The sequence below is a fragment of the Macaca fascicularis genome, chromosome 8 (genome assembly GCF_037993035.2).
Source record: "Macaca fascicularis isolate 582-1 chromosome 8, T2T-MFA8v1.1".
Taxonomy (NCBI): domain Eukaryota; kingdom Metazoa; phylum Chordata; class Mammalia; order Primates; family Cercopithecidae; genus Macaca; species Macaca fascicularis.
Window position 1 is genome coordinate 33,317,588 of NC_088382.1, and position 14,577 is coordinate 33,332,164.

At 45.4% G+C, this 14,577-nt stretch overlaps 1 protein-coding gene across 1 annotated transcript; it reads right to left on the reverse strand.

Moving 5' to 3' along the window:
• Window positions 1–1,015: 1,015 nt before the first annotated feature.
• MBOAT4 (membrane bound ghrelin O-acyltransferase MBOAT4) lies at window positions 1,016–14,206 on the reverse strand. Its single transcript, XM_005562975.5, has 3 exons — window positions 14,024–14,206; window positions 7,720–7,944; window positions 1,016–2,091 (listed from the first exon to the last, which is right to left on the reverse strand). The coding sequence occupies exons 1-3, from the start codon at window positions 14,140–14,142 to the stop codon at window positions 1,128–1,130; spliced, it is 1,308 nt and encodes a 435-aa protein (XP_005563032.3). The 5' UTR covers window positions 14,143–14,206; the 3' UTR covers window positions 1,016–1,127.
• Between the last annotated feature and the right edge of the window lie 371 nt (window positions 14,207–14,577).

Genomic DNA, 14,577 nt, shown 5'->3' on the forward strand with positions numbered 1-14,577 from the left:
ATTTTCGAAAAAAATTTTTTTTTTTTTTTGAGATAGAGTCTTTGCCCAGGCTGGAGTGTGATGGTGTGATCTCGGCTCACTGCAACCTCCACACCCCAGATTCAAGCAATTCTCCTGCCTCAGCCTCCCGAGTAGCTGGGACTATAGGCACCCGCCACCACGTCTGGCTAATTTTTGTATTTTTATTAGACAGGGGGTTTCACCATATTGGCCAGGTTGGTCTTGAACGCCTGACTTTGTGATCTGCCCACCTTGGCCTCCCAAAGTGCTGGGATTACAGGTGTGAGTCACCGCACCCGGGCCAAAAAAGTTTTTTAGCATATGGGGTCTTCCTCTATCATCCAGGCTGGAGTGCAGTGGCACAATCACAGCTCACTGCAGCCTCAAACTCCTGGACTCAAGAGATCCTTCTCAGCCTCCAGAGGAGCTAGGTCTTTAGGTGCATACACCATGCCCACCCAAATATACATATACATATACACACACACACACACACACACACACACACACATATATATATTTTGAGACAAGGTCTTGCTCTGTTGCCCAACCTGGTCTCAAACTCCTGGCCTCAAGCAATCCTTCCACCTCAGCCTTGCAAAGTGCTGGGATTACAGGTATGAACCACTGTACCTGGCCCAAATTTTCAAATTTAGAAAAAAATTTTCAAACTTAATAATGGATATGAGTCTGTAGTCCACATAACAAAGCAATGTGATAATGAATTAGGTTTTGTTTTGGTTTTGTGTTGCTAAAGCTCCCATTCCAGGATCAGGTGGGCCAACTGAACACTCAATTTTGGGGTGTCTATATATAGAGCGTTTGCCATCTCGTTCACAGCACCTTGTGTTTTTATGTATCACTTTACTTAATCTTTGCTTCCCCATCTAGACTGTAAACCTTATGGGAAGAAACCACATATTTTTCCCTTTCGTATCCTCAGTACCAGCAGAATAGCTTGCTAAAGTAGATACACAAATTCCTACTGCAAGTCACTGGGTATATTCATCTAAAACTTTAGAAAAATTTTTATTATGGAAAAGTTCAAATGTACGCATTATTGATGCGTCATCTGGCACTTTCTAAACTGTTTCATGGGTGTATAAGATGAAAGCCAGGGAAAGATGTCACTTACATTTGTGCTTTCTCTTCACCAATAGCAAAAGCAGAATACAGTACACCATGGGAAAGACACTGTTGTACGAATTACAGAGCAACCAGAGAGAGGAGAGGCTCCTGACCTCCACAGCCAGCATGATGTAGGCAATGATCAACTGGGTGTGGGCCCAGGTGAGGGTTCTGTAGAACAGCCTCATGGGCCAGGATCTGATAAACTCATTGGCAAAGGAGTGAATCACGTAGTCAGCTTCCACCATCACGGCCCAGCAAAGGAAACCAAACACCTGTCCTGGATGGAGTCCGTGCCACCAGGCAGAGAAGGCAAATGTCTGCAACAACGGCCAAGCCCTGCTGTGCTGGAATACAAGCCGTCGGAGCCATCGGGCTGTGCTTTGGTTCCACTTTCTTGCAAACACAGATATCCTGTGGGTTCTTTCCAGGGTCCAGATGTCCGCATCGGGGATATATCCCTCCTCTCCGGGGCTCTGACCAAGCTCAGACCCAAAGCCCGCTGCGTGGAGGAGGGAGTCATCCAGGATCCAATGGGAGTAGTAGGTGAGCTTGAAAAGCCCAGCTGTGGTCCACACAACATAGATGCACTCAAATTGCTGGCAATCGGTCAGTCCTGCTCCTGCATCCACCATCCTGCTCACTGCCACGTTGATGCATTCTAGTCCAAGAATCTGCAGACCCCTCCAGCTCAGAGCCCAGAAAGAGTACCTGGGATACAAAGCACTGGACCCTTGAACACAAGCCTGAAATCGCTGGAAGGAGCACAGAGAGCCTCCCAGGAGAGCAGGGAAAAAGAGCAAGTAGCTGAAATAGGGCAGTGCCTTACACACATGCTCAGACAAAAAGCTCCTGCTCCTGATGCCTCCGGATGCTGCCTCCACTTTCCCCTCACAAATGTCCAGAGAGAGGGACGTGACCCTCTGGGTCAAGAGCATGAGAGAAGAAAGAGTGATGCAGAACCTGCAAGATAATTTTTTTAAAAACATAAAAACACTCTGTATTTATTCTCTTTCTTTTATTCCAGTCTGTCATACATGATCTCACAGGAAATACATAGGTCTGTATAGCTAAGATTAATCTCATGGCCTGCAGGACCCCACAAAAAATAAATCTTAAAATAAATAAATCTTATTTATTTTTTATAGAGATGGGGTCTTACTATGTTGCCCAGGCTGATCTCAAACTCCTGGGCTTAAGCAATCTGCCAGTCTCGGCCTCCCAAAGTGCTGGGATTACACTTTGGGAGTGTAAACTGGGATTACAGGTGTGAGCCACCACCCCCAGCAATATTTACAGATCTTAAGTATACAGTGGAGCTTAAGTCTAGACTAATATACCCCAAACTTTTAAGAGTAGTTACCTCTAGGGAATGAGACTAGCATAAGAAGATCTTTCACTTTTTGCTTTGTTTGAATTTTTTGTAATGATCATGTGTTTTTTATAAGTAAGTATATGTATATCTATAGGAATATGTATGTATATTGCATATATATTTTGTTTGTTTTAAAGAAAAAAAGATGCACACATTTACACTCATGTTCAACTTGAGAAGCTTCCCAGGGATCTCAGAGATCCATCCCATCTTCTATCCTGAAATCTTTCATCCTGAATAGGAGAATTTGCCTGGGAAATTTTACTTTAACAGCTGAAGACTCTTGAATTAATTCAGAACCACACCCTACTCCAATTTGAAAGCTGTGGGAATAAAAATGGAATCATGGCTGGGTGCAGTGGGTCATGCCTGTAATCCCATCGCTTTGGGAGGCTGACATGGGTGGAACCCTTGAGCCCAGGAGTTCAAGGCTGCAGTGAGCTATGATTGCACCACTGCACTCCAGCCTAGGCATCCAAGTGAGACCCTGTCTCAAAAAAAAAGAAAAAGAAAAAGAAAAAAAAAAAAACGAAGTCACTTGTGTTAAAAAGCAAAACAAAACAAAACAATTCTGACAAACAGAGTCAGGGAAAGGTATGAAGAGAGGGTTCTCAATGCTTGTATGTCAGATAACAAAAACTACCACAAAAGACTGCAAAAACCACAACCTTGCACAAAAACCATTGCAACCCTACCCAAAAAAATACTTTTGTGAGGTCACCTGCCCAGCCACTGCCCGCCCAACCACAGGCTGGCATCACCCTTGTCATTGATCCTGTATTCAAGGATAATGATTTCAACACAGTTATGTAATCCTCCTTATTTTTCTCTTAAAACACTTTCTCTTACTGGCTGGGCACGGTGGCTCACACCTGTAATCTCAGCACTTTGGGAGGCTGAGGCAGATGGATCAACAAGGTCAAGAGATCGAGACCCTCCTGGCCAATACGGTGAAACCCCATCTCTACTAAAAATACAAAAATTAGCTGGGCGTGGTGGTGCGTGCCTGTAGTCCCAGCTACTCGGGAGGCTGAGGCAGGAGAATCGCTGGAATCTGGGAGGCGGAGGTTGCAGTGAGCTAACATTGTGTCACTGCATGCCAGCCTAGTGACAGAGCGAGACTCCATCTCAAAAAAACCAACCAACCAACCATCCAAACAAAAACTTTGTCTTCCTTTACCTACCTGAATACACATACTATGGCACACATATTCCCACTGTAATGCCAATCCCTAAATACGTATCATTTTCTTTTCTTATTTTTTATTTTTGGAGACGGAGTCTCGCTCTGTGGCCCAGGCTGGAGTGCAGTGGCGCAATCTCAGCCCACTGCAACCTTTGCTGCCTCCTGGGTTCAAGCGATTCTCCTGCCTCAGCCTCCTGAGTAGCTGCAATTACAGGTGCACGCCACCACGCCCAGCTAATTTTTGTATTTTTAGTAGAGACAGGGTTTCGCCATGTCTGCCAGGCTGGTCTTGAACTCCCGATCTCAGGTGATCCGCCCGCCTTGGCCTCCCAAAGTGCTAGGATTACAGGTGTGAGCCACTGCTCCCAGCCATAAGCATCGTTTTTTTCTTTTCTTTTCTTTTTTCTTGTGTTGTTTTTCCTGAGACACGGTCTCACTCTATCAACCAGCCTGGAGTGCAGCGGCACCATATTGGCTCACTGCAACCACTGCCTCCCAGACTCAAGTGATCCTCCCCTCTCTCCCTCCTGAGAAGCTGGGACTACAGACATGTGCTACCACACCTAGTTAATTTCTGTGGGTTATTTTTGTAGAGACAGGGTTTCGCTATGTTGGCCAGGCTGGTCTCAAACTCCTGGGCTCAAGTGATCCACCTGCCTCAGTCTCCCAAAGGGCTGGGATTATAGGTGTGAGCCACCACGCCTAGCCCCATCATTTTCTTTTAGGGAGCCTCTTTCTGTTTGTTATTTAGGATGACATCAGGCAGGATCAAGTAAATGGGGAAATTAAATATTAGTCAGAGATGCAAATAAGAGAATGATGAGGAACATTGTGGGCAATGTTGATTATAATATTTCCAAGAAAGGCCTACAACGATTAGGATCAGAGACTTGGGAGAAATTTGCCATAGAGGAAACAAAAACTTGGTAGTGAAGAAAAGATAGGAAGCTGAAGATTTTAAATACAAACCAGGCCCTGGCTGTAAGACTTTGCCTAATGTGGGATTTGTACTGAGGAATGGATCACAGTGTGTGCTGAGCCATTAGCAATTTGAAATATGGTCTTAACCAATCACCTGAGCTCTTACTGCTTCACCATCGAAGATCCTGCTGGCAAGATCATTGAGAACAACGAATGAAAATTAGGCTGGGCACAGTGGCTCACGCCTGTAATCCCAGCACTTTGGGAGGCTGAGGTGAGGTGGGCTGATCACTTGAGCCCAGGAGTTTGAGACTAGCCTGGGCAACATGGCAAAACCCCATTTCTACAAAAAATATGAAAAATTAGCCCTATGTGGTGGCGCATGCCTGTGGTCCCAGCTACTGAGGAGGCTGAGGTGGGAGGATTGCTTGAGCCCAGGAGGTCGAGGCTGCAGTGAGCCATGAGCATGCCACTGCACTCCAGCCTGGGCAACAGAGCAAGAACCTGTCTCAAAAAAAAAAAAAAAAAAAAAGGAAAGAAAATTACAATGACACACTCTACAATCAGAAACGCTGTCCTGTGGAGAGGAAACAACAGTCTTCCAGCTGCTGCTCTCTCTATCCGTGTGTCTGAAGATTTAAGAAAAACTGACCTGCTTACTTGACTGATTCTCACTGGAAGCAAGGTAGCCTCCAAATGCCACCAAACCCTGCTCACTCACTCTCTTTTATGGACTGAATGTGCCCCCAAAATTCCTGTGCTAATGGCCTGACGCCTCAGAATGTGGCTGTATGTGGAGTTAGGGTCTTTGAAGATGTGATTAAGGTTCAGTGAGGTCATTAGGATGGGCGCTAATCTAACATGCACAGAGTCCTTATGAGAACAGACAATTAGGACACTGATGCATGCACAGAGGAGTGACCATCACACGGACACAGGGGGACACTGCCACCTGCAAGCCACGAGAATGGCCTCAGAAGAACCCAGCCCTGCTGACGCCATCATCACTGACTTTCAGCCTCCAGAACTGTGAGGAAATGAATTTCTGTTGTTTGAGCCACCCAGTCTGTGGCACCGTGTGATGGCAGCAGCCCTGCTCGACTAGCAGAGCCCCCCATTCCAGGTCTGCTCCAGCCTCCCTCACATCCAGCCAGCTCTTATTCAACTTGCCCTCCCAGCCCCATCAGGCCCCAGCTCCCTACTGAAATCCTGATTCACTCCATCCCATTTGGTACTTCCTACACCCCACCCACCTGCCATCTTGCCTTTTCCTTAGAGCAGCCAACCTGAAGCTTTTGGTGAAAATAGTCTTTTTTTTTTTTTTTTTTTTTTTTTGAGACAGTGTCTCCCTCTGTCACCCAGGCTGGAGTGCAGTGATGCAATCTCCTGTCTCAGCCTCCCGAGTAGCTGGGATTCCAGGCATCCGCCACAATGCCCAGCTAATTTTTGTATTTTTAGCAGATATGGGATTTCGCCACGTTGGCCAGGCTGGTCTTGAACTCCTGGCCTCAAGTGATCTGCCCACCTCGGCCTCCCAAAATGTTGGGATTACGGGAGTGAGCCACTGTGCCCGGCTGAAAATAGTCTTCATAGGAAAAAAAAAAATTCTGGGCATAGTCAGGATGGCAAAGCAAGTGAACCAACCACAGGCTAGAATCAGATGGGTGACCACATGGAGCATCACAGCCTCTGTGCACCGAGTGACCCTGAAGCCAACTGTGATCACCAGAGAGAGCCAGGAACATGAGATCTCCAGATCACAAAGCAATGTTTCCCCTCATCTCATGGATCTTGCTGATTCATGACAACACTTCTCTAGACTGTAATTAGCTCTTGATTTCTGTTTTCTAGATGGGGTGCCTATTCTTCTTCAGCAAGATGGGAACAGCTGAGTCTGAAGGAAGAGAAACACTGACGCAGCAGCTGCCTCTCCCAGCAGCCACCATGGGAAGATTGATACCTGCGAGCGGAGTGTCCACTCAGCCCGTGCTGAGGCTGGCAGGCAGTGCTGAGTCACTTCTGGGCAGGCCTGCTCTGTGGGCTCTAGGATTCCTGCTTTGCCCTCCCTCTCAGGCACAATGACAGCTACTGCTCAGTGCCAAACACTGCACCAGGTAGGCAACACGTGGCAGCGATGATTAGCCACAGAATCACATTTATATTCATTCTAATGAAACTGCCATTGCAAAATTATCACTGAGACAATGAAAGAAGTCTGACCTAACCAACTCCATCTTGCTTCTAACCTCCAAGCTGTCCTTGTTCATTCCTGGGACTCGTTTTGGGAGGAACTTAGTTTATAGCTTATAGTTTAAAACAAAGACGATCACAGTCTTTTCCCAAAACAAACCCCCTTCTTGCCTGGAAACTAGACTGCCTTTGTAGGACTAACAATTAGCCAGAAGATTAGAAATTATGGTTTAGGAGTCATGCAGCTGGAGATGACAAGGTTCTGACCCTCCCCAAATTGCTCCTGGGGATAACATTACTATACTAAGGCCTAAGATCAGTGCTTGAGATATTTTGCAGACCCTGCCCTTGATGGGTCAGCTGGTACTGCCCAGATCGATAAACTGGCTCATCTGATCTTGTGGCCCCCACCCAGGATCTGACTCAGTACAAGAAGACAGCTCCGACTCCCTATGATTTCGTCTCCAACCCAACCAATCAGCACTCTCAACTCACTGGCCTCCCCCTACCCACCAAATTATCCTTAAACACTCTGATCCCCAAATGCTCGGGGAAGCTGATTATGATGACCCTGAATGCTTGGAGTAATAATAAAACTCCTGTCTCCTGCATAGCCAGTTCTCTGGGAATTACTCTTTCTCTATTGCAATTCCCCTGTCTGTCTAGGCAGTGGAGAAGGTGAACCCATTGGGTGGTTAATTAACATTCACGACAATCTTGCAACACACTATTGTTAGCCCCATGTCTTTTTCCAGAAAAAGATATGAGTCTGAAAGAGGTAAAATGACTTGCTCAAGGTCACACTGGTCAAATGTGGAAGAATCAGGATTCCAACCCAACACCCAGGTTCTCTCTGCTACCGCCATGGTACAAGCAAACCGCGGGAGGGCTGAGCATGACCAATGAACAGGCTGCTTACCTCACGGAAGGAGGCTCATGCAGATAATACTCAGTGTAGTGCAGACCCAGGTGACACAAGGTCTGCCAGCTCATCTGAAAGCAGAAGGTCCACCTGTGGACTTGCTGCGGGTCCAGGGAACAGAGGAGAGCCACAGCGCAGACAGCAGGGGTGAAGACGAGCACGGCATAGGGACCCATGGCAGCCACGGCCAGGGCACCTCCTCCAGCCAGGAGAAAGAGGTACCTGAAAGAGAAGGGACACCCTGGGGAAAATGACTTAGAACCACGCAGCAAAGGAATCACTGCAGATGTCACTCCAGGGAACCCCATCTGGGTAGGCCCCACACAACACCTAAAGTAGCCGTGCTGTTAGCACTCTGGGGCCTTCCTTTTGTTCTTCAGAAGAAAAGAATCACAGGAGAAAGAGCCAGGGTAAATTTGTAAACCTCCGCCTTGGAGACAAATCTTTTTTTTTTTTTTTTTTTTTTTTTTGAGACAGGGTCTCCTTCTGTCTCCCAGGGTGAGTACAGAGTTGCAATCATGGCTCACCACAGCCTTGACCTCCTGGGCTCCAGTGATCCTCCCACCTGGGATGGACTAAAGGCATGCACCACCATGCCTGTTAACTTTTTATTTTTTTAGAGATGGGGTCTTGGTGTGTTGCCCAGTCTCAAACTCCTGGCCTCAAGCGATCCTCCTGCCTTGGCCTCCCAAAGTGCTAGGATTACAGGCATGAGCTACATCCCTGGCCTGGAGACAAATCTCATTTCTGCCTTAGTGGCCCTGGAACCTCTCTCTTTGATGCCCACCATTCAAGCGATTCCCACCCAAGGTATTCCACCACCTGCCCCTGACAGTCCTGAAAGTCTGGCTAGCAAAGACATCTTTGAAATCTCCTGGTACGTCGTCTGACTGAAACGTGCTGTGAACCTAGTGTAAAGGATCTAAAAGAGCGCCCAAGACATCCTCTCAAGACAAGCGCCTTCCTTTTCACAGGGTTACGCTACCCGGAAGTATTCCAGAGGCTGACAGAGAAAGGAGACTCAATACTTCCCTTTGAAAAGTGAAAACTCAGAAAAATCTTTATATCCACCCTTCATCCTCACTACTGCATCTTAAGATCTTATAAGTTAGGATTTTGTTTTATTAAAGTTTATACAGTTTAGGCCAGGCACAGTGGCTCACACTTGTAATCTCAACACTCTGGGAGTCCAAGGAGGGAAAATCACTTGAGGCCAGTGTTTGAGAGCAGCCTGGGCAATATAGCAAGATCTCATCTCTACAAAAAATTTTTTTAATAGCCATGCATGGTGGCACACCTGTAGTCCTAGCTACTCAGGAGTCTGAGGGGGGAAGGTCGCTTGAGCCCAGGAGTTAGAGGCTACACTTGAGCCGTGATCGTACCATTGCACTCCAGTCTGGGTAACAGTGCAAGATCTTATCTCTAAAAAAACCCAAAAGCTTGTTGCAGTTTATTATATCCTGTCATGAAAAATCGCCACAATCACCGCAGATGAAGTCATTGCTGAATCTTTTTTTCTTTTTTTTATACGGAGTCTCACTCTGTTGCCTGGGCTGGAGTGCAGTGGTGTGACCTTGGCTCGCTGCAACCTCTGTCTCCCGGGTTCAAGCGATCCTCCTACCTCAGCCTCCGGAGTAGCTGGGATTACAGGCACCTGCCACTATGCCTGGCTAATTTTTGCATTTTTAGTAGAGATGGGGTTTCGCCATGTTGGCCAGGCTGCTCTTTAACTCCCGGCCTCAGTCTTAGACACTGTCTCAAACTCCTGGTACAGTGTTAAGACACTGTACCTAAGGTGATATGCCCATCTCAGCCTCCCAAAGTCCTGGGGTTACAGGCGTGAGTCACCGCGCCCGGCCATTGCAGAATCTGGACTCCTTTTTGTCAGCACCAACACTGGCTTTTGGGGCCCCCTGACTTTCTTCATTCTGTCCTTGCATTCCTTTTGCTGTTTTCTTGGTGTCGTTTTCTCTCATCTGGGCTATGTCTTGCAAGATTACGCTTGGGTTCACTTTTTTTTTGCATAATCCAGGGAATCATAAATCATGCCAGTTATCTTGCTACAACAAAATGCGGTCAGAATCTAAATACAAAGATGATCTCCATCTTATATATCATGTCCAGGAGATCTTGTACATTTTGGCTAGTTTTTCCCAAATTTCTTTCTCAGTACTGTTGCCTTCCCAGAGTGAAGGATGACCACGACCATATGTTTCCACCGACGTTGCAGTTGATTATGAACTCCTTTGTCTGGATAGCTGCTGTGTCTTTCATCACAGTGGCCAATTTTCAGGTGGCCAGGGAGGAAAAGAGCAGTGTTTGTCTTGTTTTTAAGACAGGGTCCCTGTTGCCCAGGCTGGAGTGCAGTGGCACGATCATGACTCACTGCAGCCTTGACCTCCCCAGCTCAAGAAATCCTCCCACTTCAGCCTCCCTAGTAGCTGGGACTATTGGCACACACCACCATACCTGGCTAATTTTTAAAATATTTTTTGTAGAGATGGGGATTTGCCGTGTTGCCCAGGCTGGTCTCGAACTCCCAGACTCATGCAATCCTCCTGCCTTGGCTTCCCAAAGTCTTGGGATTACAGGCGTGAGCCAGGGTGCCTGGCCAGTGTTTTTTTTTAATGTTGTAAAATACCCACATTGATGAAATGGTTTGTGAATCATGCCTCTCTCAGAAGCCAAGGAGATGCGGATCTGCAGAGGCCTGGGAAGGTTCACATTATGCACACTTGGTTCTTCCTTCTGCATTATATGGAGGCTTGTTTTTTAATTGGTGCCAAATTAATAAAGTTTAATGAAGGGGTCAGAAAAAGTGTGGAATAGCTGGGAGTGGTGGCTCATGCTTGTAATCCCAGCACTTTGGGAGGCTGAGGTGGGCAGATCACTTGAAGTCAGGAGTTCAAGGCCAGCCTGGCTAACACGGTGAAACCTTGTTTCTACTAAAAATACAAAAAAAAAAAATTAGTAGGGCGCGGTGGCGGGCCCCTGTAATCCCAGCTACTCGAGAGACTGAGGCAGGAAAATGGCTTGAGCTCAGGAGGCAGAGGTTGCAGTGAGCTGAGATCACACTGCTGCATTCCAGCCTGGGTGATAGAGAGAGACTCCGTCTCAAAAAAAAAAAAAAAAAGAGAGAGAGAGAGAAAAAAAAGAAAAGAAAAGAAGAAAAGAAGAAAGGACTGACTGGTCAGGGAAAGCGAGTCAAAGAAGCTTAGAATTTCTCTACCAACTCAGAACCAGGAAACACCATTGCAAGGCAAATGTGTGTCATGGCTCTGGGCACAGTGCCAGGCACAGGTTAGCAGGAACCACTTTTTTTCTTTTTTTTTTTTTTTTTTTTGAGGCAGAGTCTCTCTCTGTCGCCCAGGCTGGAGTGCAGTGGCCGGATCTCAGCTCACTGCAAGCTCCGCCTCCCGGGTTCACGCCATTCTCCTGCCTCAGGCTCCGGAGCAGCTGGGACTACAGGCGCCCGCCACCTCGCCCGGCTAGTTTTTTGTATTTTTTAGTAGAGACGGGGTTTCACCGTGTTAGCCAGGATGGTGTCGATCTCCTAACCTCGTGATCCGCCCGTCTTGGCCTCACAAAGTGCTGGGATTACAGGCTTGAGCCACCGCGCCCGGCCCACTTTTTTTCTTGGGGGAGAACGTTAAGTGTCTCAGTGTGAGAGCATCTGTTACTCAAAAGCCTGGGCCATTTCTTTGCTTCTCTTTGATCCTGTGCTTGGGGTAACTTCCCCGCTTAACGCCCCAGTTAACACTGTGGTCCTTCACTTCCCTGCTATGGGAAAACAAAAGGGGGAACATTTATCCTTTACACAGCAACCCTCCCACCCAGAGGCAGCTCCCTAGGAGTTTTATAAATATTAAATTGTCTGTACATGGACAATGTAGAATGTGTGACTTAGCGATTGCTTGTTTCATTCTAGGCATTGTGCTAATAATCCTTTATGAGAAATATATTTATTTAATATTTAAAATAACCTCGTGAGATAGGCATTATGTTTTCTGTTTTATAGATAAGAAGAGGGCATTTGGGTGAAGTATATTCACATACACAAGGACACTTAGTTAGGTGAGGGAGTTAGGACTCAACAGGCTGAATCCAAAGTGAGAAGTCTTTTTTATTTTATTTTTATTTTTTTGACAGGCTGAATCCAAAGTGAGAAGTCTTTTTTATTTTATTTTTATTTTTATTTTATTATTATTTTATTTATTTCCAGTCTCGCCCTGCTGCCCAGGCTGGAGTGCAGTGGCATGATCACGACTTACTACAACCTCAACCTCTTGGGCTCAAGGCATCCTCCTGCCTCAGGCTCCTAAGTAGCTGGGACTACAGGCGTGTACCATCACACTTGGCTAATTTTTTGTACTTTTCGTAGAGACAGGGGTTTTGTCATGTTGCCCAGGCAGGTCTCAAACGCCTGGGCTCAAGCTATCCACTTGCCTTAGCCTCCCAATTACTAGGATTACAGGTGTGAGCCACTGCGTCTGGCCAGAAACTAAGCAATCTTCACCCTAAGGTAACTCCATGAGGATTAATCCTAATTTTTGCACTCACGTTGCTTTATTGTTTTGAGATTCTTTCTCAAAAGGAAACTTCTTTACAGCTGTTCCCCAACTCCAATCTCCATAAGTGAAGTTAAGGGCCATCTAACAGTCATGAACACGTGATCATACTATTGTTTAATCAAATTCCACAATCCTAACTGATCGTTAGATACAGCTATATTTTATTTAAGAAACCCAATATATAAAAATCCTAATTCCCAAAATAAGTGAATTATTAGGAAGTGGCCCTTTGGCAACAGATTTTCACTTTACAAAAGGACATTCCACAAAACCTTGTTAAAAATAGGGACTGCCAGGAAAAAGGGTTGAAAAACTTACTGTTGGGTACTGTGCTCACTACCTGGGTGATGGGCTCAATCGTACCTCAAACCTCAGCATCAGACAATATACCCATGTAACAAACCTACCCATATACCCCCTGAATCTAAAATAAAAGTTGGAATTATTTTTAAAAATGTATTTCAAATTAGCTGGGAATGGTGGCGTGCACCTGTAGTCCCAGCTACTGGAAAGGCTGAGGCAGGAGAATCCCTCAAGCCCAGGAGGTGGAGGTTGCAATGAGCCAAGATCGTGCCATTGCACTCCAGCTTGGGTGACAGAGAGAGACTCTGTCTCCAAAAATACATAAATAAATAAAATTTAAAATGTATTTGCGACTTTTCAATTTAACAGAAAATCATGTAGCCACGTTAACAATACACTCGCCATTTCTGTTCTATATTCAGTTAAGTTCTTGCCTTTTGTCTATGTTAAAAAAATAAAATCTTACATGAACAATCTAAAAAGATAGGTACTGTCTCTAATGTGTTGAGGTTATTTGATATTTAAAAAATCATTATAATCAAGTCATCACATCTCTAGTGACAATAATTTTTGAACTTCAAATGATCATATAGCTAATCTAACAAGATTCATTTTGACTTATTTCATTTCTCTGAGAATTCATATAAAGGCACTTTAAAAATCACATTTAGTTATGATAAAACTTAAACTGATGTAACTTTGTATGAAATGTAATTTGATTGAAAATGATAAAATTCCATAAAATTAGGTCTATTCAAGAATATCTGAGATCTATGGTTGACAGAGATGTATCCATTTGGAGAATTCCTGTACCATTGCAACTACCGTCTCTCCTGAGAGTTTATTTTCATCCATTTGCCATTTAACGTGAACCCAGCAAAACTTACGTCGGTGCAGACAGGATGTGAATTTCCAATTTAGTTTTACTCTATTACACATACTCATTATCAAGCAATCAATAATCAGTGACAGTGACAGTAAGTTAAAAACAAGTGTAATTAATGTATTGTAATCTTCACATCTGCAGTCTACTCTGCTTTTTGCCGTACTATAGTATTTCTGGCTTTTTCTTTTCTTTTTTTTTTTTTTTTTTTTTTGTAGAGGCTTGCTCCATTGCCTAGGCTGGAGTGCAATGGCGCAGTCTCGGCTCACTGCAACCTCCACCTCCTGGGCTTAAGCGAGTCTCCTGCCTCAGCCTCCCGAGGAGCTGGAACTATAGGCGTGAGCCACCATGCCTGGCTAATTTTTTTTTGTATTTGTAGTAGAGACAGGGTTTCGCTATGTTGGCCAGGCAGGTCTCGAACTCCTGGCCTCAAGTGATCTGCCCGTCTCAGCCTCCCAAAATGCAGGGATTACAGGCGTGAGCCACCGCGCCCGGTCACTATCGTATTTCTGGATATAAGAGTAAAAATAGCCATCCAGCCTACCTGGCACGAGTGGAGAATGAATCCATGATGCAGAGATAATTGAACAGAAATGCAAAGGGAAATGCAGCCCCCTGGTAAAATGATACAGGATGGAGAAAGAACAGCCGAAGCCACTCCATTAGGAACCAGAACAAAAAAGCCTGTCTTTTCCAGTGTCCTTAACTGATGCCTTCCTCCAAGAGTAATCTCAACCAGGCTCTCTGGTCTTTTTATCTGGTTTAGTGGGGCTAGGGTGAGCAAAAGGCAAACAAAAGCTCTGGAGATAAGCAGAATAAAAACTGGCTTTCTGATTGAGGAACTGCACTATGGAAACCAAAACACATTTTGGTGTAACATTAATCATGATATGCACTAAAAACATTGCTTTTGGGAGTTGTGGTTTTGTTTCATTGACATAGCACACTATTTGCCTTTCCAGTCGTCATGCTATCATATTTTCTTCACTAAGTTAATGAAAAATCTCATTTCCCAACTGTGGACAGACAACTCTGTGGACTGAAAAGGGGAAACAAGAATGTGACCAGGAGGAAGGGAAGCAGGTTATTTTCTTTTTC

Excerpts from the sequence above, each read along its gene's own strand:
- MBOAT4 (XM_005562975.5), bottom strand. The coding sequence starts at position 14,142 with ATGGAGTGGCTTCGGCTGTTCTTTCTCCATCCTGTATCATTTTACCAG. Across the intron at positions 7,945-14,023 it reads TCATTCTCCACTCGTGCCAG|GTACCTCTTTCTCCTGGCTG; the intron begins GTAGGCTGGATG and ends CTTCTCTTTCAG. Across the intron at positions 2,092-7,719 it reads CATGAGCCTCCTTCCGTGAG|GTTCTGCATCACTCTTTCTT; the intron begins GTAAGCAGCCTG and ends ATTATCTTGCAG.